This window comes from Diaporthe citri (assembly GCF_014595645.1).
Source record: "Diaporthe citri strain NFHF-8-4 chromosome Unknown scaffold_9, whole genome shotgun sequence".
Classification (NCBI taxonomy): Eukaryota; Fungi; Ascomycota; class Sordariomycetes; order Diaporthales; family Diaporthaceae; genus Diaporthe; species Diaporthe citri.
Genome location: NW_025064854.1, coordinates 2,692,653 through 2,716,558, shown reverse-complemented (window position 1 = coordinate 2,716,558; position 23,906 = coordinate 2,692,653). Strand labels below are relative to the sequence as shown.

The following is a 23,906-nucleotide window of genomic DNA, read 5'->3' as shown; positions in this document are numbered from 1 at the left end:
TAGCCTAAATATCTAGAATATTCCAATAGCCCCCCTTAAACCAATTCCCTTTATTTATTTATTTATTATATATAAGGGATTTAATTTATAAAAAAGGAATATTTGCTATATAATAAGAAAACCTTATAAAAAAGAAAAAAACTTACTTATATAAGTATATATATATATATATATATATAAGCAAAAAACCCAAAAATTTGCTATTACTTAAACTTAAACTTATAGCCAGTAGGGTATTACATATTAAATTATGGTTTTATATAAAATTCACTAATTATTTTATAATAACTATAATATATCATGGCATTTTTATATATTAAAGTCACACATCATTTTATTTATACTATATATACTACGGAAATACATTTTTTATATAAAATGAAATGTATATAAACATAGTATAGGTATATTGTAACTATATATATATATGGTATATATAGGCTGTATAAGTAATATTTATTTTTTAAGAAAAACCTTTATTATTTTAATTATTTCTTTTAAGGGAAAACCTTTCATATTTAAGGTAATATTATATATATATATAATTAAGTTTGCTTTATTTATTTATATATTTTATAAGTAAAGGAAAGAATCTTAACCCTAATTATTAAAAAGTAAATACCTTAATTTATTTTACATATATTATAATATAGATGGAAAATCTCTTTATTCTCTAGCTTAATATTTTTATATTATTTTTCTATTAAACTATACTTTTCTTTAAACTCTTTATAATGTAGTTTATTGATTAGTTTTATAAGCTAATTTGCTAAATTTTACTTAAAATCTATATATTTTAGTATTACTTTATTATTTTCTATTGCTTCTCTTATATAATAATATGCAATATTTATATATTTGGTTTTCTTATAAAATAAAGTATTTTTAGCTAATTTCTTAGCCCCATTATTATCTATATATATAGTAAAGGGCTTAAGATTAAAGCTAATAATTAAATTATTATTAAAATATTCTAATAAATTATATAAATATTTAGCTTTTTTTATGGCTTTTCTTAAAGCTATATATTCTGCTTTTACAAAGGAAAGTATTAGTATTTTTTATAGCTAAGAATTTTAGCTTATGGAGTTTATTTTATTATTATTATTATTATTAATATTATATAAGCTAAATATATAATTAAAGGTGCTCTTTTTAGTAAATATATCATTACCCTAGTTTAAATCTATATAGCTTATTAATTGTAAATTATTTCCAAAGTAATTATATACTTTAAATATATATAGGAATTTATATATATATCCCTATATTTTATTTAATTCTTTTATATGCTTTAATTTTAGGTTTGCTATATATTTAGCTAATTTATTTATAAAATAGGTTAAATCTAGCCTTATTTCTAAGCTAGCATATAATATAAACCTTATTTATTGCTAATATAATTTTATAGTATTTTTATTAACTTAATTAATATATTTTTTTAATTTTCTATTAAGGGTATATAATATAAGTTAAGGAATTATTTCCTTTTTCTTAACCTTTTTTTTTATATTAAATCTTTTTAATATTTTATTTATATATTTATTTTAGTTTATAATTATTTAATTATCTTTTTTATTTATATATATATTACTTTTAAGGAAATCTATTAAATCTCCTTAAAAATCTAATTTTATATTTTTATATAATTTATTAATTATTAAATTTATATCTTTATTATTAGGTCCTATAATAATAATATTATTTATATAATATATAAATATAATTTATTTATTAAAATATATAAATACCCCTTTATTATATAGGCAAATAATAAATGCTAGCTTGGTTAATATATTTTTTAAGTATTTATACCAAAACATAAGTAATTATTTTAGCCCATATAAAGCTTTATTTAGTTTTGCAACTTTATTTTTATATTTTAGTTTATTATATATATATATAAGTAATTTTATATATATTTTAAAATTAATATTAAAATCTAAAAATGCATTTTTAACGTTATAATTATATATATAATATCCTTTATTTATAGCTATTATTAATAGCATAATATAGGTCTTAGGGCGGTAAATTATAAAAAAAGTCTTTAAATAATTTATGCTTAATTTTTGGTTATATTCTTAAATAACTTATTTAAATTTAAATTTAATATTATTTTCATTATTTACTACTTAACTAAGCTTTATAATAGCTAGGTTATTTATAAATTTCTTTTTATATATATATTTTCCCCTTAAAGCTATATAGCTGGGTAATAAATCCATTATTATATAAGTATTTTGTTTTTATAAACTATATATTTCATTTAGCATAAATTTAACTTATAAGGGTTTTTTTAAGTTATTTAATACCTCTTTTAAAGAAAAAGGTTTATTAATATTAGCTGTAATTAAGCAGTATTTTAATATATTTTCTTAGGTATTTAATATAAATATTTAGTTATTTAATAATATATTTTATATAATATATATATAGTCTTTTGGATTCCCTTAAACTATTATTTTATTTAAAATAAAAAGGGAATTTTCTTCCCTTTATTCTTATAATTTTAAGAATATATATATGTTATTATTATTATTATTATTATTATTATTATTATTATTATTATTATTATTATTATTATTATTAATATCGTTATTATTTATATATTGCCCTTTTAATATTTAAACATCCTAAACTAATATAGGCTTTTTATTATTTATATTCCATACTTAATATATATTTAATTTTAAAATTATATTTTATAATATGCCCTTTTTATTTCTAGGTTTTAATTTAATTTTATAATTATTATTCTGAAAATATACGATAGATCTCCATAATTTTAAGTTGTTTATATAAGGCTTCTTTTTATTTATTACCTTATAAGGGCACTTATACTCTAAGCTTTTATAGGGTGTAATATTATATAAATATATAGTATATTTTATTACTTCTCCTTATAAATATATAGGTAAATTTACCGTATATAAAAGGCTTTTAACTTTATTCATTATGGTTAAATTTAATCTTTCTATTAAGCCATTTGGTTCTTTTATATATAGGGGCGTTATATAGTGAGTTATGGAGTATTTATTTAATAAGATTTTAAATCTTTTATTTATATATTCTCCTCCATTATTAATAAAGAACTCTTTTATTCTTTTATTATATTTATTTTTTACCTTATTTTTATAATTATTAAAAGCTTTTAATGCTTTATCTTTATTTTTAAGCAAAGAAACTTTTAAATATTAAGTTTTTTTATTAAGGAATAATATATAGTATTTATATTTATTATATATAGGTTTTAAGAAACTGCCTATATTATTATATATTCTTTTAAGTATATTATATACTTAATTATTTAGGCTAATCTTATTTATTCTAGTTATATGCTTAGCTTTTAAGCATACTTTGCAATTACTTATATATTCTTAAAGTAAATTTATTTATTAATATATTTATTTTATTTTTTTAAAGAAATATTTCCAAAGCTTGGATATTTATATAGCTTAATTTATAATGCCATTTATATATTTCTTTTTTATTTTTAATATTTATATTTAAATTTTATTAAATTATATATATTTTTAAAGGGGTATATTTAGGCTTATTTATTTATTTTATTATATTAATTCTTATAAAATATAAGCCGTCTTTTTAATATCCTTAAATTATTAGCTTATTTATTTCTTAAGAGTATAATTTAATAGTGTTTCCTTTTAATTTTAATTTAATTTTATTACTTATGTACTTATATTTAAGTATATTTAAACTTAAAGAAGGCATATAATATATATTAAAAAATCTTTTTATAATATTTATTTTTGGAAATTTAATTATTAAGTCCCTTATTTTATTTATAAATATAGTACTTGCATTACCTTATTTTATGGTTTTATTAGTTATATATATAATATTAAAGAAGCGTATATCGTTAAAACTTATTATATTTATAGCAGTATCCATGGCTATTTTTATAAAATCTATATGTTATTAATTTCCTATAAATTTATTATTATTAGCTATTATTATTATTATGTATATATATAAAGTATATATAGGGTTATTTATCTTAATTTATATTGGGTTATTAAAAGAAAGTTATAAGAGATTTAATAAATTCTTATTATATTTAGTATTTTTTATTAAATTATTTATAGTTATATGTGTTATAGGTTCTTCCTAAGTGCCTTTTAAAGCTGTGGGAGACTTTATGCTAACTAATAGAGCTAAGAGTTGCTTTTACATTTTCTCCCGTTTTTCTTAGCTTATATTCTTCCTTAAAAGAGTAGTTTTTTCTTTTTCTTTTCTTTATTTATTTATTTTCCAGTTAATGAGTGCCTTATTTAAATAAAGGAAATAGCAATTCTCTTAAGTATACCCCTTTATTTTATAATTAAGGCATATAATAATCTTTTTCTTATCTTTTTTGCCTTTTATATATAAAGCTTTTTTAAATAATTTAAAGGGTTTCCCTTTATTTTCATTTAATAGATTAAAAAAGAGAGATTTAATTATATAAGCGTTTAAATCTTTTCTAAAACTTTAAATTATATTCTAAATAAAGCTAGTATATTTATTATCTAAGTTATGAAAAATCTAGCTAATTACAACTTATTTAAAAAGAATTATATTATTAGCCTTTAAATCCTTTAAAAAAAGCTTTAGCTTATTAATATATTCTTTTATAATTTTAAAATTATTAAAACTAATATTAAAGAACTCTTTATAAAGTAAATATTGGCTTATAAACTTAAAGAGTTTATAGTAAGATTTAAGTATATCCTATACTTCTTAGGCATTATTTATATCTTTTATAAACATAATAAACCCTTACTTATATATAAGTTTAATATTAATAAGGGCTTTCTTATTTTAAATTAAAAATAAGCCTTAAAAAAGATTCTTAGGATTTTTTTTAATAGCGTTTTCTTTCTTAAGCTAAACTTAAATATTAATGCTTTAATATATATAATTTTCCATTTTATTAAAGAATAAAACATTATACTTATTAAGGGATGCCATTTTAAGATAAATAAGTAAAGTATTTATTAAGATAATTAAGATAATAAAGAAAAGGGTATAATGAATTTTAAATAAGTTTAATAAGTTAAGGAATAGAAATATAGGTATTAAAATAATATAGTTATAAAGAGAAAAAGAAGAGCTTTTAAATAATATATTTTTAAGATATTATGAATTAAAAATGGCTAAGATATAATTAAGTATTTCTAAGGGAGTTTTAAGGATTATTATGATTTTATTAAAATTCACGTTTTTAATGTTAATTTGGTATAATTTTTAAAATTTAAAGAAATGCTCTTATTATTCTTAATAAAAGCTCTTAAATAATATATAAATTATATAAATAGGTTAAGTATTAATAGAGAAACGGTTAAGTATTTAGGTAAAGGAAGTGTAGTTTTTATATATAGGCTTTGGGTTAGGAAACGAAATTAATTTATAATGTTAAATAAGGCGATTTAATTAATTAAGGGCTTATCAATTAACCTAATTAAATAATTAATTAAAAGATGTATTTTTAAGTATAAAGCTTATCTTATTTAAAAGATTTAAAAAGTAATGGTAATTAAGGGTGTTATATAATGTACGTTTTCCATATTGAGTTAGCGTTGCCATTTTAAGTAAGCTCCAGGCTTATAACCTATTAAATAATAGCGTTAAATGCTTAATTTATTAGGTTAGCTAACGTTTATTCTATGGGAGGGAAGGCCCCTATTTATAGTTATTATCCTTTATACAATAGCAAACATATGGGGAAAAGGATATCCCGTATTAATAATAGCTTAAATATCTAGAATATTCCAACAAGCACAAGAGAATCCTAAAGTCACTTGTCGGACGCCACTTTCAGAAGCAGGAGATACGTCGGCAGAACAAAGATGCCACTCTCGACCAAGACTTCATCCGAGGGAAAGGCTCCGGTCTTGTTATTCTGCTGCATGGGGTTCCAGGAGTGGGAAAGACAACCACGGCAGAGGCAGTGGCATTGGACAATCGCAAGCCACTTTTTGCTCTGACTTCTGGAGATCTGGGTTCCACATCACGAGATGTGGAGACGGCACTCCGGGAGACGTTCCGTCTTGCTGCCATGTGGGATTGCGTCTTGCTTCTCGACGAGGCTGATTTGTTCCTGGCGAAGCGGGACGTGGGAGATTTGGTACGGAACTCTCTTGTGTCCGGTAGGTTTCATGCTTCCCCACCATTTGGCATTTCCGTGGCTGAAGATTTTCTCAGTCTTTCTTCGTGTGCTCGACTATTACGACGGCGTCTTGTTCTTGACGACGAACCACGTCGGTACTGTTGACGAGGCTTTTCGGTCTAGAATTCACCTTTCACTGTACAATCCTGCACTCAGAAAAAAGCAGGCCCTTGAAAAATTCAAGCTCAACATTCGGCAGATAAAGGAGATCGAAAGTCAAAAGCGGAGCTTCGTGGCAAAGGAGAGGATGGCGAGCCGAAACTACCTCCCACCGAAATTGACGAGGACAGCATCCTCAACTTCGCCACCCGACAATGGGAAATTGCGAGGGAAAATCCCAGCAGAAGAGTGAGTTTATTTTTTTAACGCCATCATAATGCCGTGAAAACATCACTGACGCTTGTCCTAGTGGAACGGCAGACAGATCAGGAACAGCTTTCAAATCGCCTACTCCCTGATCAACTTGGACCAAGTCAGCGTGCCGACGTCTAATTACGACGATGATTACGATGACGACGATGTCGACTATGATGATGAGCCTGAGGTCGATTTAACTCACCCTGAAGACAAGGAACCAGGAATCCATACAATCTCACCAACCGTATCTTTCCAAGTACCGCAGAAACCCGGCAAGCTTGACAGCTCGCAGTTCGAGATCGTGGCGCGCTCCATCCAACGCTTCGACAGCTACCTTGACAAGACACGTGGACAAGACTCGGACTACGCCAAGATCAAAAACTTGCGCAGAGACGATTGCTTGGACTCGGACGACGAGGATCGTTCACCGGGAGGCACGGGTCGATACTCTGGCGCCAGAGTCCCTCGATCGCCACACCGCGGGACGCATTACCGGTCGCCCGCATCTCCGGCCCACCTAGAACCGCCCCCCGACCGCGGCGGAAGGATGCAGCGGAATTCTGCCAGAGAGCGAGAACAGAGGTCCTATGGCAGCAGAAGGGGCCCGGAACCAGACGATGATGGTGATGATTATGCTGAGGAAATGCTGCGATCGAGAACGGGAGTTCCTCCTGGGTCTTCTCCGCGAAGCAGGCAGCGTGAGTATGATGACGACTATGAATACACTCACCACAGGTACCGTTAGTTGATATCACGACAGACAGTAGCGACACACGATGTGTATGACTGTCTCCAATTCTTTTATAGCAGATACGTGATCTGCAAAACTTGTCACTGGATAAAGAAGGATTAGTTCAGTTTTCTCTTTTTTGGAGGGAGGAGGATGGGAGGGGCGGGGAGGGGCGGGCGTGGGGAAAGAGAAATCAGTAAATGTTGATACGTCGGGGCGAGAGCACAGGTATTGAGCCACTCGACAAGTTCAGAGGAGCTATTCAAGCTCTATTCAAGATGGGTCCTATTAACTGTTTGCTACGCAAAACACCTGACCCATGGAACCGAACAAACCATCGACGTACAACAGAGCTCAGACAGTCTGCTTATTTTAGTTGCACTCCCCCAGTACATCGCTTCACTGGGATTACGCTCCTTGGTGTAACCTCCTATAAGCTATTCTCCTCCGGGAAACCATCCTGCAAGATACCCTCGTGGAGGACTACCTCCTGTAGGATATCCTCCTGTACGATAACCTCCTATGAGATAGTCTCCTATGGGATAGTCTCTGATGGGATAGTCTTCCGTGGGATAGTCTCCTATGTTTAATCGACTGCGGACATCAAGAACCCCGAGAAAGTCGTTCGGTAATCAAATCGTAAGATGTGTTTGGTAATATTCAGCCTTTTCCTACGTACTCAGGAATGCTGGGCAAATTTGGGATTGCTGCAAGCCGAAGTGATAGCACGCACAAACTCAGTCGGAGGCCTTGGACTATTAGAAGCCTCCTCGCTTGTCGTTGGCAGACATTGAGAATGGGGTGTGCTGAAAAGCGGGAGGCCCCTCCTGTGCCACCGCAGGTGTGCCTGACAGGCTCACAAGCTCGGAAGGAGGGGTCGGAAAACGCCTTGGCTGGCGTCTTGCTCAGCCGTAACCAACACCTCTCTCCCCTCGATTCAAATTCCTTGTCTCCTGATGATTCATTTCATATGATGAGTATTGGCCTTGAAAAATTCATTCGCTCCATTTCCGACTACACAAGGAGCATTCTCACGTCTAAATAAGAAGCAGTCATGACTGTGACTCCGGTATATGGGGAGAAGACCAAAGTTGTGACGCCAGGTTCGTTCTCGACAATCTACCATCTACCATCTCGCGACGGAGGCCGTACTAACTAGCACTCATGCAGTAATTACAACGAAAAACGCGGCACGGGACGCTGATTCTCGAATCCCGTCATCACCGACTCATGGGGCCCATCACAAACCCTCCCGACAGCGCGCTGTTGAGGAAAACCTTAGCCCCTCGCTGAAGTCTAAAGGGAAGTTGAGGTACATTGGAGAAGATCACGAGTGCTTCGAACTCGACAGCGTCGTTACCTTCCGTGAGGAGTACGGAATCAAGCTCGACAGCAACCCCTGGAAGAATTTCAAGCGGTTGTTATGCGGCTGCCAGGACCTACCTTTTATAATACTGCAGAATCCGACAAGAAAGCATGTCTTTGAGTACGAGCAAATGAAGCAGTGCCCCACATTGGAATGGATTTCTGATGTTCTTGGGGAGATCGGATTGACTCTCGAGGATGTTGTTATTATGGATATCTGCAGCCTCTTCAGCGATGACGATCTCGATCGAATGGACAAGGAGTCACAGGGGACTTGGGACGCCGTCGAGAGATCGTACGCAATGGTCGAGGACATACTCGAATTGCTGAACCCAAGCATGGTTCTTTCATGCCAGTGCGTGACCAGGTGGGGTAAGCGCCAGCAGGTAGATCGGTGCTGGCAGACGACATGGAAGCCAGCAGATAATGGCCTTGCGAGGACGCTATGCTCTAGCCAGAAGGATATAATGCGTGGGGCGACCAAGGGGACTAAGATCGGGGAAAACAGCACAATGTGTGTGTATGGCGTTCATCCCCGTCGACTGAAGTTCAACGACGCCATGATACCCGAGCTGAGGGGCGCGTTCAAGGACGTGTTCGTCCCATGTACGCCTTGGTTCAGAAGAGACGAGAAGAATAACACGGCTCCTGTTGCGATGGGAGTGGGGAGTCTGCCACGTGTGAATCTGGTGGTTCGGACAAAAGCAGACAGTCCGAGTGCCAAGACAGCCATTGAGGTGGTTGTGAATGAGGTTGGCGAAGAGACTGAGAAGCTAGGGGAGAAACTCTGTGCACTCAAGCTTTGATGTTGTTGTATCAGCTCAGACGGATATATTGTCAATATGGGGAATTTAATATCGACTACGTACCTTGTGTATTCTTCATGAACACATTCCATTTATATTTCATTCTACATGACAGTTCCATTGCCCTAGGACCGCGACAAGGGTAATATTTCGCTTGTCCCACAGAGATGCTGGAACTCCACTCAACTTCGACTTGCTTAATGTCAACAAAGTCTTGAGTGCAATAGCGCAATGCGAGAGAGATATGCGTGTAATGATAATTGAGGGCTGGGAGCAATCACCAATGAGTTGCCTTCAAATCCAGAAAGCACAGTATAACGGGCTGCAGTACAACCGCTCAAGTGTGATGACAAGATACACCTGCGGCATTAAGTCGGATATGGATCAATTTAGCCTAGCAGTAAAATTCCTGACATCCTCCAGAGATACTTGGGTACTGAGAAATGAAACCATTGACGCTGCCCCACTTTCCTCATACAATGGTGATTCTCTCCAATGACCACAGAAGACCAAGTTCATCAAGAAGACCACGAACCCAGCCTTCGAGAAAGACACAAGAGTCTTCAGGCGTTGGTTTGCGAGCCATGGGAGTTTCAAAATCCTCGTTCAAAAGGATGTTGAACTCACGCGCATAACACATTGCCCTAAACATGGTGGTATCCTTGATGAGTGGCAAGAGATAGTTGACATAAAACCGCAGCATAACTGGAAAGACAGGTCTTTTCCAGAACTCGGGCCGTTTCGGGTTGTATCTGTTGCCGAGTGAAGTCCACTTATTCTTATCCTGTGTAAGTGAGTCGAAGTAGTTCACTTCCAGACTTGGTGAATTCTCGTTGAGTCTATTAAAGGGCGATTCGGAAGGTGGTCCATCTTTCCAGGTGTTCCAGTCCCGATACATTTTCTCGTTCTTGATGGTCAAGTGAAAGTAGTTGTCCTGAATAACCGGATCAAATTCCGGACAAATTCTCTCTGCAACCGCAGATATTGACTCGGCCAATGTTGGCGATTCGTCTGAAAGACTTTGCAGTTCAAGTAGACGCCTAAGCAGAGGAAGGATTTCCCGTCTCTTTGCCGCGAAAGACGGGAAGATAAAGTGTAATATCGTGTCATATAATGCAGCCCTCATCCCATCTATCGTAGAATTCCCATGGAGGTTCTGCAAAACCCAGTGTAAACTGTGGCGATGGTTGGTCATGAAGTCGTTCCGTCCCATCCTGGTCTCGAGGTGGACCATGGAGTAGAAATGGACATCGTATATGATGCTGCAATCGTGAATCGTTACAACGCTGACATCCTTTTCTGAAAGCGCAGTCGTCAGAGCCAGGAGGGCGGTGCAAACCCCCGAACTGGGCTGGACCGTGTCCTCGCAGGATATTATAAAGAGTTGGTAACTTTCATCCAGATCCACGGGACGTTTCAGTCCCATTATGCGGAAATGTGCGGCTGTTGACGGACCACGAACCCAGATCGAAGTAAGCCCATTTTTCTCAGTCTCCATTGTAGGCCGACAAGGGCCGTCAAATACGCGAAGGGCTTTGAGTTGAAGCGCACCGTTAGACGAATTGACCGTGGCTGATTTCCGGCTCTCAGTATAGAGAGAACTTGAATGGATCAACCCATGACTTTGTTGTTCCCACCATTGATCGGTTTCCAGGCAAACTTGAAAAAGTTCCCCTCTTTCCACGGAATACATTACAAACTCAGTCGCCCATTCTCCGGATGCTGTACTGCGATCTCTAAAGGCCTGCAGGCCTTTTTCGTCATGGATTACTGAATCAAATTCAGAATACCAAGATCACGCAGACCTCCAGGACTTCATATTCACAATATCCGGGACCCATAAGGGCAAGTCCACGGGACAATTGTGCCCCAGGGCATGGGTGAGCAGTTGAAGTTCCCTCTCAACGAGGAGTAAGTAGGCTGCAGTCCCCACCCAATAGTCTCTCCAAAACAGTGTATAGTTTGAAGTTAGGTCTTGCGAGAAGTCTTGCGGTTGGAAGAGACCCAAGAGGCCATATACCCTGTCTCGAGGGTCACTCGCGTGGCAGTGACAAGTAGCCTGTAAAAGACGGCGAGAGATCGTGTAACAGCTGAAAGATTGAGCTGTTCTCCGGATGACCTTAAGATAAGGCGGATGGCTTCTTTTCTGTCGCAGAGGATATCGAAATCACCTAGGGGAAATATGGCCCTACTTGAGAGCAAGAGCTCCTGCACAGCCCATATTCGAGCCAAATGTCGCCTCTGGAAAAGTTGATCCTGGCTTATCCGGGCACCATTGGCACAAATCTTGGGAAGTTCTGTACTTTCCATGACTGTTTGGTCGAAGGGTCTCTCGAAGTGGTTCTCGACTCGTTCATCGATCAACCTCTGTACGTCGATGCGGGGTCGATAATAAGTCCTCCCCGGAGGACGCGAAACCAAGTCTTCTCCCAAGTAAGCCACTACTCGCTCGCAATTGGAGTAGATATCGCCCATTCTGGGAATTTGTGCTGGCTTCTCGGTGTTGTCGGCTTGGTTGATGCAGATGGCGTCCACCCATAGGACGCGACAGACTTGGCGACGCCGCAAGTAGTGTAGAAGAGCCGAGCAATTACGTGTTGCCAGATCAACATCCCAGAAACGACCAACGTAGACAGGCTTGCAGAGGGTGGAGTCGCAATTTTCTCCTCCCCAGACGTAGGAAACCGTTTCGTATTCCGGATAGTCATTGAAAGCGTATTCTTCCAGCCGGAAGTGGATGGGCGACGAGACATCCCCAGATTCGGTGAGGTAAATGAGCCTGAAGTGGTTTGAGCCCAAGGATGAGGGATAGACATGTGAACGAGGACTTGGTTCGGTGTTTGTCTCAGAAAGCATGGCGGTCACTCCATCCTCGTCGTTACAGGACTCTGCAAACATATTGACGTCCAGCTCAGGCTGGGGACGGCGGTATGGGACAGATGGGGGCCACCATAAGTTAGCTTTGCCCAGCGGTGCAGCCTCTGGCAATTGGATGTTGCCCCCTTTGGCACGATTCTCCTCAACAAGCTGTCTTTCCAAGGCCAAGGACGTCGCATGACAGCTCTGGCAATAGGGCACTCCATGCTCGACGATGACATCTGGCTTGCTGCAGTCTGATCTGTGCCATCAACCATTTGAACCCATCCTGCCGAAGTAGAATATGCGGGCGATTGGACAGAGACTAGCGAGGAAGGCGTGGTACGAATGGTAATGTCGAAGAGAGCTCTAAGGCATGATGATAGCAGAGTCGGGGCCAAGAGATGGGATCATCTGCGGACCCCGCAAGCCTTTTGTCATGCTGTCTCCTGAGAGATAGCCAGTTGGCCAAGACTTTTGCTACGCATAACGTCCCCTGCCCACATTAAACGCTTTCTTGTTAATATCAATGGCCGGCTATAATAATAACTATTCCCTCTTTTCTTACCATTTTTTAACCCTTTTAAAGTGTTATTTTCTCAAGTATTATATTACACTTAATTTCAATATAATGAAAAGATTCATTTATCTGCCGTGTTCAGTGTGAGCAGTGTGATAACACATTTCTCATCGCTCTAGTGACCTATTTTACTACGCGTCCAATTCTTTACACGACCTTTCTATCCTCAGGATCTATACTCTTCCGGCTCAGCCATTGCAATTGAGCTTTGCCTAACCAGACCACCCCCGACACCAGTGCCCGGTCCCGTTGATCTCGAGGTCAACCTTTTCGCCACTCTCTGCACACTCTTGTCGAATTCGCGCCGCACTTGAAGCACGCTCTCAATGTGTTCCAGCTGTAGCTTTTCCTTCTTGAATCGCGCTATAGTCCTTGCAGTGTTCAAGGTATTCGAAATTTCTCGTCCATTGAGCTTTTCCATGAGGATGTTCTCCACCGCGTCGTCAATGTCCTCAATGCCCATGGTTTCGCTTGGGACTTCACTGAGCAGCTTCATCCAGACCTGCCTCCGAATTTCGATATCTGGCGGCGAGTATTCCAGAGCGAGGTGAATCCGGGACTTCATAGCCAGGTCGAAGGTCTCAACACGATTGGTGGTAAGGAACACGATACCGGAGAAGTATTCCAACTCCCTCAGAAAGACGGCAACAAGGGCGTTGCGCGAACTGTCACCGGTAGATTCCTGGCGCGCCTCGAGAAAGACGTCGGCTTCGTCCAGCAGGACGACAGCCTTCCACATGGTTGCGTAGGTCAAGATCTGTTTGAGCCGCAACTCGAACAGCCACGGTCTGTCGTGACGATTCAGGTCGCCCAGAGACGCGGAGATCAGCGCCTTCTGGGCCCCCTCGGCTGCTGTCTCGGCGGTGAGTGTCTTTCCGGAGCCGGGTGTTCCGTGCAGGAGGACAACGAGCCCTTTGCCTTTCTGCTCAGGCTCGTCCCTCGCATTTTCGGGAAACTCGTGCGAGGTCACTAGTGCTTGCAGTACGAGCTTCTGCTCAGGGGCAAGTATTAACGAGTCCCATACGCCCTGTTTCCACTTCACATCGTCCATCAGGTCGACGAAGAAGCGGCACCAGTCCTTGCGGCTTAGCGAGTACCCGTAAGCGTACGGAGGGCAGAGAAGCGGGTCTGGTTCCATGACTTTGATAGGGACCTGATTCCCGTACTGATCATCATGGAACATCTTTCGGTCAAGAACGATCCTCCCGGTTTCCTGATCCGAAGTCAGTAGCCAGGACAAACAAAAGTGTACGAGCCAACCACGATATGGGAATCCTGTATACTTACAGTAAACGGAAGCCACACACCCTCGAAACCTGCCATAGCAGGGTGGAAATAATCATCCGGAGGCTCCTTCAAGTACTCTGCAATTCCATCATACGCCTGGATACAAATAGACTTTCTGGCAAGGAACTTGCGGCCTCTTTCTTCCAAGCGTGCTTCCAGACTTTTGTCATGCCGGGCGAAACTTCGAGGATAGACAGGTAGGTCTGTAATGAAGGCCGGGTTTTCGGACCCAAACCATCTTTTCTGGAAGATGAAGAATTTGTGGTCCGCTGTTCCCTCCAAAGTACCGTCGTGGTCCGTGTACGTACAAGTAACTACTATGTACGGCCCTTGCGCGGCGCTTCGTATGCAGTCTTCTGGCACCGTAGAAGCCAGGGCTGCCCCATGACTGATGCGTAAACAAGATCTCCTGGTCTGAAGAGTACCCATGCTTGGAGGTAGGAGATCTGGCCTTTGTCTATCATTTTGGTGATGTTTTCCCGGTCGGGACCAAGCTCATGGTTCATGAAATCGAACAGTAGTCTCACTGGGGCCGTATTAGTTATATCTTCCACTTCGGCAAACAGAACCTGGGAATTTAAGGCATTTGCAGTAGATTGGAGATCCCGGATTTTGTTGCAAGTGGCAATATTCGTCATGGAATGGCACTTGAGCTATTGAGAGTTGTTTGTAGTACTTACAGTGCTGACGAATGTATATGTCTTCTGTCACCTTGCAGATGTGCTCTAGCTCATCCCACTGCCACAAGTCAGCGCTTTGATTTGACAGTGACTGCCTTCGTTCACCTACGTAATGCAAGAGCATCTGAAACGGTCCAGTGAGCTCAAATGGCGACTTGAAGTCCGAGGCAACAGTGGTGTACGACGATCCGACCACATCTTCGAACACTTTGAGCAGGTGTGGCGAGTTGATTCTGAGGGTCGTTGACTCAAGCTCATGTTTGTCGGTGAACTTCCGCCGAATGACGAGCGCGTAATGGCTATCCACATAATCCTGGGGCTTGCCAAAGGGCTCCAGCTTTGACTCCGTGACAAACTCTCCGCCTTTCTTCGGACTCGTGTGGTACGTTTTGAATTCGCACTTCGTGCCAGCCGTGGTCACTGAGGTTGAACTGCTTGACATCTTGGAGGATTTCGTGTCTGTGTTTACTCGAAAATGACAATTTGGGTGATCTGTTGTACTCTAGCGATGGATCGCAGAGATGTTGAGCTTAATTAACAAGCACTAGGAGCACCTTGACAGGAGAAAGAAAACTGCAAGTGTGACACCGGAGCCTCATCTGCATTGGGTTCTCGGTGGCGCAATCCCGCCATCCTGCTTGAGACGCGGATCTTGAACAAGGCTTATCAGAACGACATGGTTTAGATTGGTCCATCCTCGGTTATTGATGCGTTGTAATCTCACGTCAGCTGAAAATGACTATTAGATGCAGGCGCTATCTAGGCACAATTTGGGGGCTGTACCCAACGTTGCCACCAGATGCAGGCTGCCGCCCAGGCTTGGCCAGCCGGAAAGGCCCTGTCTCTTTCTCCAACAGAGACGCGTGCCGGCAGATGGACACAGTCTTGTGTGGGGTTTCAGGACACCATCAGTGCCCTTGGGATAATCATGCTTTTGTGGCAGTCACTCATTTCTTCACCTGTTCTTCATCCTGGCCGAACAGCTGGATTCCATGCCACCAGGCCTCGAAAGGCACAATGCCTCCTTTTGTGACAGACGCAGTCCGAACGCCATGGCCGATTCATTCCCAAGATGAGCCGCCTCTTGAGACCCCTTTTTCACGAGCTATCGACGACTTTCTGAGGGAGCTAAACGCCGAGGATGACCCCAAAAACCCATTCTTGAGGGAGCTCAAGGCCAGCCGCCAACAACTAGCCAAGACCCCAGGTTCCAAGACCCAGGCCCAGGCTTCAGCGGCCAACCTTAGAGACTTCATGGAAAGTCTTCAAGCCCAGAAAAGCTCTGGTCGTGGACAGAAGATCCTTGCCCGTCTTGAGCCATTCATCGATAGCCTCGCAAGGGTCATGGGACTGTGCGAAAACATGTTGAATGCTGCCCCGTTTGGGGTGAGCATCGCATTTTCCGGCGCTCGGATCGTTCTCAGGCTTGCAATGCAGATGCAGACCTGCCTGGACAGCATTGTCGACGCCATGGAACAAATCGGAATCAGCCTCAAGTGTTATGACAAGTTCGCGCAAGCGTTCCCGGACTCGGATGAAGTGCAGGACCTGCTCGCCAGTTCTTATAAGAACATCGTCTGTTTCTGGTTCAAGGCGTCACGTATACTATCCCGACACAGCTTAAAGACAGTCATCAGGGGCGCTACAAGGTCTATCGAGAAGGAGATCAAGACAGCACTAGATGGTTTGAACCGTGACAGCTCGAATGTCATGGCACTCGCCCAAGCCACAACAGCCGAACAAGCGATCCGTAAAAAGGAGTCCACACTGAGACAGGGCGTCATTGATTGGATCAAGAGCGGATCATACATCGATGTCAGGCCAATCCTCCAAGACCAACTTGACCTCCGGCTCGAGGGAACTTGCAACTGGTTATTTGAGGACAAACGTTTCTTGAACTGGTGCAAAGCCACTGAGAATGCTGCACTCTGGTACAATGCCAAACCGGGATCTGGAAAAAGTGTGTACGCGGCAACAATCGTCGATTATCTGAAGAAGCGAGATAAAAAAGTGGCCTACTTCTTCTACTCCTTCAACAGCCCTCAAAGAAAATCAGGCATAAGCGGGATGCGATCTTTGGCTCTACAGCTGCTGAGATTCGTGACGGATTTGCCAGACAGAGTGGTTCAGCGCTACAAGGACGAACTTGAGAACTGTGCTAGTGGCCTCGATAATATCCACACAGCGTCACACGTTGTTCACGAGTTGCTCACACAGTGCGAGGAGACTTTTGTGGTGATCGACGGGGTTGACGAGTGTCTCGACGATGATATGACACTTATTACCCTTCACTACCTGATGAATATGCCGACTTACGGACGAGTGAAATGGCTCTTTACAAGTCGGAATTACCTCAAGATCAGAACGGTCATGGAAGGAAGTCAGGCGGTGGAGATCGAAGCATCAACGGAATCCATTTCTCACGACATCCGTTTTTACTTCAGCAAGTACATCAGCTGCGAACATTGCATCGACAAGTGGACAGAAGGCGAAGACAACTTTCTTTATTCGAAGCTGATATGTGACACCCTTCAGGGGGAAGGGCTCACCTCTGACGAGGAGATTCGACACGCTTTGAAGACGTACCCGAAGAACCTGAACAGTTATTACCTACGGGCGTTAGAGAAGCTTTCCGAAATGACGGATCAGCAACAAGAGCTAGCCAGGTAGGCCTCATGATATCCAACGCCGAGCTCATGCGGGAGGCTGACGTTCGACACCAGACGTACCTTTTCGATCCTAATAGCAGCGGCACAGTCAATTTCACTTGATGAGATACGCAACATTCTGGCTGTTACTCCGAACGCCAAAGACCACGACCCTAAACGCGTCCCTTTCACCAAAGACATAGAGACTTTATGCAGCCCCCTCGTCACCTTCGGAAAGCCCAGGGAGGGCGACGATGATGACAACCCTCTACTGAAGCTCTGCCACAAGACAGTTGAAGACTTCTTCTTGCAGAGCCCGGGGAATCTCAACATGGATGATACGTCGAAGCTGCGAAAGTATTTCGTGACTTATAAGCAAGCCAACGAGGCAATTGCTATGGACTGTTTGAGTTACCTGCAGTACAAGCGATATGATATCCCGACTCTCGATCTCGCGGCTACCCTCTCAAAACCGATTGCAAAAGAGCACGCATTCCTTCCCTATGCAGCTACATTTTGGGCACAGCACTGTGACGTGGTTAGACCGTCTCCATCAAAGGAGCTTGGCCAGGCCGCTTTGAGGTTTCTTCAAGGACCTACTCTTCGCACGTGTATGGAGGTACAAGCATACGTCGGCCCGTATCTGTTTGGCCGATACGTCGGCAGGAAAGATCGAGCGTCGTACAAAATGTGCATCAAGGGCTCGAGAGTACGTGACAGCGACTCATTTGGGGTTCCATTGCCGCAGTGGCTGGACACGCTCTCCTCTCAAGGTTGGACACTGGACAGGTCGATGTGCCACTTCATCGGTGAGTGGCGCGAGGTTCTGATATCGCACCCAGATGGACTGGCATCGTGTCTCCCATTGAGTAAGTTCGAACCAGCATGTTATCTCTCGCCACAAGGGGAACACAAGAACATAAATGTTGCACATCTGGAGGAGCACTACAAACATCTAAGCTCAGTTAAGGGTGTCGACCCGAAGGACGGGCAGCTTCTAGGCGTTGCCTTCCGCGGAAAGACACTATGGGTGGACCTGCTGTTCTACCGATCACAGGGAGCTTTCGAGCGTCTCCAGATTCCGCTGTTTGCCAAGAAAAAGAGCATCGTGAAGAGCGATCATAGAGTCCTGCTCCCGGAGGAAGACCGCGGCGACTGGGCAATGACCATAGCAAGTCGTACGGGGGCCCCAGAGACTGTCGAAGCCTGGAGACTGGATCCTCACAACTTGGGCATTAGATGCATTTCGCACGACACCAGCAAGGAACGAAAGGTCCCACTCGCGTTCGCGAGGGAAAATGTCGGCAGGAGGAGAGGGTCATGGGAAGTGCAGTCTATACAGAACTTCGAGGCCAATGCTGTGAGGAACGGATCGATGCAGGTCGTGCATGTGACGTGGAAGTCACAGAAGCATTTCCCTGACGCAAATTTGAACCTCCTCTTTGAAGAAGGCGACGACAGTGATTCATCGTCTAGTGAGTCAGAGGAAGAAGAGGTTGAGAACCCGGCACCGGTCAGTCCTGAGTCTTCATCAGACGATGATTCAGACGATGATTCGGTCACCGAGTCAACAGCTTCACACAGTCGAGCAACAGAGACCGCGAACGAAACTTCAGATACAGACAGTGACTCTGAGGTGGATGAGGGTCATGTCACGGACTGTCTGATATTGAAGACTTGCGATGGTGATCCTTCATGGCACCCGTGGTCTGGTGCACACCAGGTCTGGTCACAGATAGGCTGTGCAGTACATCCCGTGCTGCCCCTTCTAGCAGTTTCCCACACTGCCCGTCAACTAGAGGTCATCGACACTGCCACGCGAGCCCAGAAGATGAAGCACCTCCCAGACCTTTCCGATCTCCAGGATGCCCCTATGGCAAGCTTGAGAGGTATGAGACACCTAAAAGTCCGTCCATCAAAACAGCTACTAACATAGGCATACCAAGAACTCCGCTTCTCCCCCTGTGGCAACTACATCCACTTCCTATCCATTGCCTTTGTCCCTCAGAAAGAGAAGGCTGGCACCGAGGCACGCGTGACCATGTCGACTTTCAACTTCAACCACGAGGGGAACAGCGACGACACCCTCTCGAGAGAATGCCCTCCCCAGAGGTGCACGTACACCTTCGGCGAGACCCTCGCCGACGTTCCCCTGCCGTTAGCCCTGACACACTGGAGCGATACTGAAGTCATCATCGCCCTGCCGCCACTCACGTGTGATCCCAAGATCCTCAAAATCATGCTTCCTGTTTTCCCATCTGTGGCTCTCTCTGGTGGGAATGATGACAACTGCTCGGGTGAGAATACAATCATGACCTTGCAACATGCGGTGTACTTCCCCACGTCAACACCGGCCCGGCAGGCCCGCCTCATGTACCGCAACGACGGGGAGAGCGGCATGACCGCCGGCGGCCGCGTATACCTCGTGCTGGACAAACTAGTTCACACTGTCGCCGGCGAAGAGAATAGTGTAATGGAAACCACCGAAGACGTCACTGAAGGCTCTACATCCGCTGAAAATGCTACCAACGGCAAGGTCGGCGGTCCTGATCTAGGTCACGCCAGTCCCCCGGTTGTACTGCGGTGGAAGATTGCGCAGGGTGACGGTTGGAGGGCATGGGACACTAATTCGGACACCATGTCATCTGATCTGAAGAGAGACGTGCCTGTGTGGAAGATGCTGAGAGGCCAGTTCGTGGACAGCGACAAGCTGTTCAGCGTACCGATCCGTAGCGGGTTAGACTGGAGGAGGAAGGGGTACCTGAGCTGTTCGGCTATAGGGTGACTTGTACCAGCCTTGGTGGAGTTTCCCTTAGCATTATCTATGGGCTGTTCTACAGACATAGCTATCTCCGCCAGATCTGTAACGGTCGGAACTATTGAAAGCTTTAGACTGTCATACTGCGATCGGTTTGGACCGACAGAATTTGTGTCAACTCTCAGATCCTACTGCTATTCTGCATCTGTAAAGTGGTCTCGTTTTTAATCTGTACAGATATGCTTGACCTAGACTTTTTTAAAACCCTTAGTTTCATGCATAAGTCTACCTTAGGATGATGCATGACTGTGTAGAAGGCGGCTTGAAGGCAACAAAGAATCTCCATAATCTCGTCCGCACGGGTTCCTACAGTCTTAGCAATGAACAAATGAATTCTTATGTATCCACCATTGACATGTTGGCCGCACCAATACCTTCTACCTACTCATCAGAATCTTTGCTCACATCGTTGGAGCTATCGTCTGGGCCCACGTCGGATCGAGTGTAAGGTTCGCTTGTTGCGATGGTATTAAACTCAACATCGTCTTCTTTATTCCCTCATTGGAACAACTTAGGCAGGTCTTCCCATTAACATACGGAAACGAAATGTGAGCCGCTAAAGCTCTGAGTGCCTTGAGAAATACCACAGAATTCTCGTAGAATGCTCGAACTTGCGAAGTTCTCTTCTCAAATTTTCTGTTTACCTGATTCTTCAGCGTCTAAAACTTATTGCGGCGTCGACTCTCTTTAGTTTGCTTCAAGATTAACGCTCTCATAGTCACCCCGGATTGCTTCCCCTGACGGCGAATATGGGATTACTGTGGCCGACTCATTGCTTCGAGGCTGAAGCAATCTGTAATATCCCCAGGACCTGATTGATCACCAGCTCATGGTGTTATGCACACGAAGGAGGCAGATAGGAGATCTGGCTCACGTCAATAAGTCAAGCATGAATCAAACTAGATATTGACAGCATATCCATGCCATCGGGGGTCATTGGTGTTGCTGGCTACAGTGACGACAGATGATCCATAAGACCGTTTAGACTGGACATGAACGACGCCAAATTGAGCCGCAGATCGATTCAAATTTCCGTATCTCATAGTGCCAAGGTTGCAGTTTTTTTTTGAGCACGCACAAGCGTACTGCAATGGGCAGACAATTCAGCTGGATAGGAGAAAGCCGGATAACATGGCTGGGTCCTTCATCGTCACAACTACCAGTGAACATGGCTATTGCGGGCGCCTTAGTAAAATTAGGCGAATTGAGTGGTCTCTGATGCTCCTATCAAGGCATGATCCCATTCAAATACGTGCGTATACTGCACAGATGGTAGCTGCCAGGGAACGTGGCAAGTAAGTTACTCCGAGATCCTCCGTGCGTCGGATGCATCGAAAGGAGACCCGATGACACTGCAGGTTGCCTGCGTGAAGTGTCATACGGTTCAGGAGGATCCGAACCCCCGATGAATCAATCGGACGGGCGAGTATGTCATCCCTATGTTGGGTTGTGCAGAGTGTCCCCTCACCGACGCCATGGTCAAGTCAGGCCGGAAGGTGTCCTGACGACCCTCCTGCAACTTGCTTCTTCGGCTTATTCGAGCCGTTGTCAGGCTGGCGCCGAGCACAGTCCGCCAGTTTAGGATGTCAGATCAGGACGGCGGCAGGGACCACACCCCCCTTGAGAAACCCAAGAGCCCGCCTATCCACTGCCTCATGGTGAAGAAGACGATCGCTCAAGGCCACCCTACCACCACTTTCCTCCTCCTCCTCAAGCGACCGTGACTCTTTCGCCAATTCATGACGCTCATCCGGCTTATGGCGCGAGCCGCTATCCACCACCTCCAGATCCCAGTTCGCGCGGAACCTACTCTGCTTCTCCCACCGGGGGCCCAAACGGCTATGTCCAATTTACGACACACGCGTGAACCACTCGACTACTTACAAATGCCCGAAGGCAGAGTGCTCAACAGACACTGCCTCATAACCAGCGACCACACGTGTGCACTGGACTGTCCCAGCTTCTTGCCTGCCTTGCACCTCCCAATTTATTACCGATTTGGACCTCTGCCTCTTCTAAATCTTGGATGCACCATTGTTCAAGGTCATCCTGCTTGCTTTTGCTGCCAGTATCGGCGACTCTGCCAGGAATGAGTCGGTTTCTCATCCATTACAGACAGCGCTTACTCAATCAGGACCTGTACAACTGCCCATTTCCCTGCCAACATTGTAAATAACAAGACCGCATCAAGTCGTGGGAGCATAGTTGTCTCCAAGCCAATCTAGCCCCAGATGGTTTCTAGAACAGATCATCGCAGTTCTGGAGAGGGCGTCACCCATTTATTGGCAGATGTAATACCCGGCTGCCCAAGTTCGATCCACGTCCGCGGCAAATTCATTTGTCCCTGTGGAAAAAAGTGAGAATCACATTTTTGGCTTATCTCCTCGTAAAACCTCCCGGGCCCAGGTTCTCTGCCAAGAGCTTGGCTCAGCCTGCCAACACTTCAGCGAGCATTCACGTTCTCCACGATATCGGCAGACTCATCCTTGTCGCCCAAGTATACACAGGTATCCCAGGCTCTGCAGTTTTGCGATTGCACTGCTCTTTGAACTGATGTGGATCTTCTTGGCAGCACCATGCCTTGTCCTTCTGGCTACAGCATAAAGTCTTCACGAGGGTTGTATCTGCTGCGACTAGAAGCTACCAATTTTTTCTTTTTCCTTTTTGAACCGATGGAGTGATGGTGGACTCATCTGCGTTCGAACGTGGGCACGACGGAGCGAGCTCTGGCCATGGCACGGCTCTGGCGCACGGACCATGCTTAAAAGCCACCACAAGACACAGAGATGGACCACAGCCCTCACAGGAGTCAAAGGCACAAGATGTATGTGTGTGGGTGTGTGGATGTTGCACGTCTCTCTCTTTGATCTTGGTGGAGGGGAGGGAATGGACCGCATGTCCGGTCTAGGTACCCAAGTATCTTAGACGGCCCGCACCCGCACCCGTGCGGTCCCAGTGGTCGGCAAATACATGCGATCCATACCGCAGCAATTGTCGGACTGGTCAAAAATAGCATCAACTGAGAAAATGTGAAATCATCCCCAGGGCCGCACGAAATCGCCATTTCTAGGGTGGGCAAGCGTGTTGGAGAATGACGCCTCATTCAAACCCAAAGGCGAAATGACAGGCCTGGCTCCCCGCGACAGCTCCCACTGTGTAGGTACTTCAGCCCCGACAAACTTGCATTAGGACACCCTTGTGGCATAACCGTTTCTGGGATGAGCTATCTTGAAATAAAGATGATTCCCCTCGTATCTAATGATTGGCTATGAAATGCCATAAAACGACTGTCTTTTGGTGGGCTAATCTCTATAGAAGTTTACCTTCCTGCAAGCTGTGACTGGATGGTCAGGTACCAACCTTGGGTACCTAGCTACCTACCTGGCCAGCTTACTCTCACTTGCAATCAATCGTATCAAAATGGCGCTAGTAGCCTGCACATAACACACCATACCAAAAATCATATGCACTTATTATACCATGCCCTTTTTAACTATTAATTATAATTACTTATCTTATAACCCTTATAATGCCATACCTTTTATTATATTATATATTTTAATTAATTTATAATAATTTTATAATTATATCTTATTATTTAACTTTT

The 23,906-nt window shown here is 42.5% G+C and overlaps 5 protein-coding genes across 5 annotated transcripts; 2 read left to right on the top strand and 3 right to left on the bottom strand.

Annotated features, from left to right (window-relative positions):
* Positions 1-6,061: 6,061 nt before the first annotated feature.
* Positions 6,062-9,264, top strand: INS49_015841 (uncharacterized protein; the record flags this gene model as incomplete). The annotated part of the gene is made up of 7 exons (XM_043176519.1): positions 6,062-6,152; positions 6,208-6,267; positions 6,372-6,520; positions 6,582-7,269; positions 8,562-8,679; positions 8,731-8,996; positions 9,215-9,264. The coding sequence occupies 7 exons, from the start codon at positions 6,062-6,064 to the stop codon at positions 9,262-9,264; spliced, it is 1,422 nt and encodes a 473-aa protein (XP_043019974.1).
* A 638-nt stretch (positions 9,265-9,902) lies between these two features.
* INS49_015840 (uncharacterized protein) lies at positions 9,903-10,928 on the bottom strand (the record flags this gene model as incomplete). Its single annotated transcript, XM_043176518.1, has 1 exon — positions 9,903-10,928. The coding sequence occupies one exon, from the start codon at positions 10,926-10,928 to the stop codon at positions 9,903-9,905; it is 1,026 nt and encodes a 341-aa protein (XP_043019973.1).
* Positions 10,929-11,398: 470 nt separating this feature from the next.
* INS49_015839 (uncharacterized protein) lies at positions 11,399-12,328 on the bottom strand (the record flags this gene model as incomplete). The annotated part of the gene is made up of 1 exon (XM_043176517.1): positions 11,399-12,328. One exon carries the CDS (start codon positions 12,326-12,328, stop codon positions 11,399-11,401), a length of 930 nt encoding a protein of 309 aa, XP_043019972.1.
* A 704-nt stretch (positions 12,329-13,032) lies between these two features.
* INS49_015838 (uncharacterized protein) lies at positions 13,033-15,275 on the bottom strand (the record flags this gene model as incomplete). The annotated part of the gene is made up of 5 exons (XM_043176516.1): positions 13,033-14,079; positions 14,154-14,422; positions 14,479-14,679; positions 14,834-14,891; positions 14,943-15,275. The coding sequence occupies 5 exons, from the start codon at positions 15,273-15,275 to the stop codon at positions 13,033-13,035; spliced, it is 1,908 nt and encodes a 635-aa protein (XP_043019971.1).
* Positions 15,276-15,850: 575 nt separating this feature from the next.
* Positions 15,851-20,266, top strand: INS49_015837 (uncharacterized protein; the record flags this gene model as incomplete). Its single annotated transcript, XM_043176515.1, has 3 exons — positions 15,851-17,499; positions 17,557-19,370; positions 19,428-20,266. 3 exons carry the CDS (start codon positions 15,851-15,853, stop codon positions 20,264-20,266), a joined length of 4,302 nt encoding a protein of 1,433 aa, XP_043019970.1.
* Between the last annotated feature and the right edge of the window lie 3,640 nt (positions 20,267-23,906).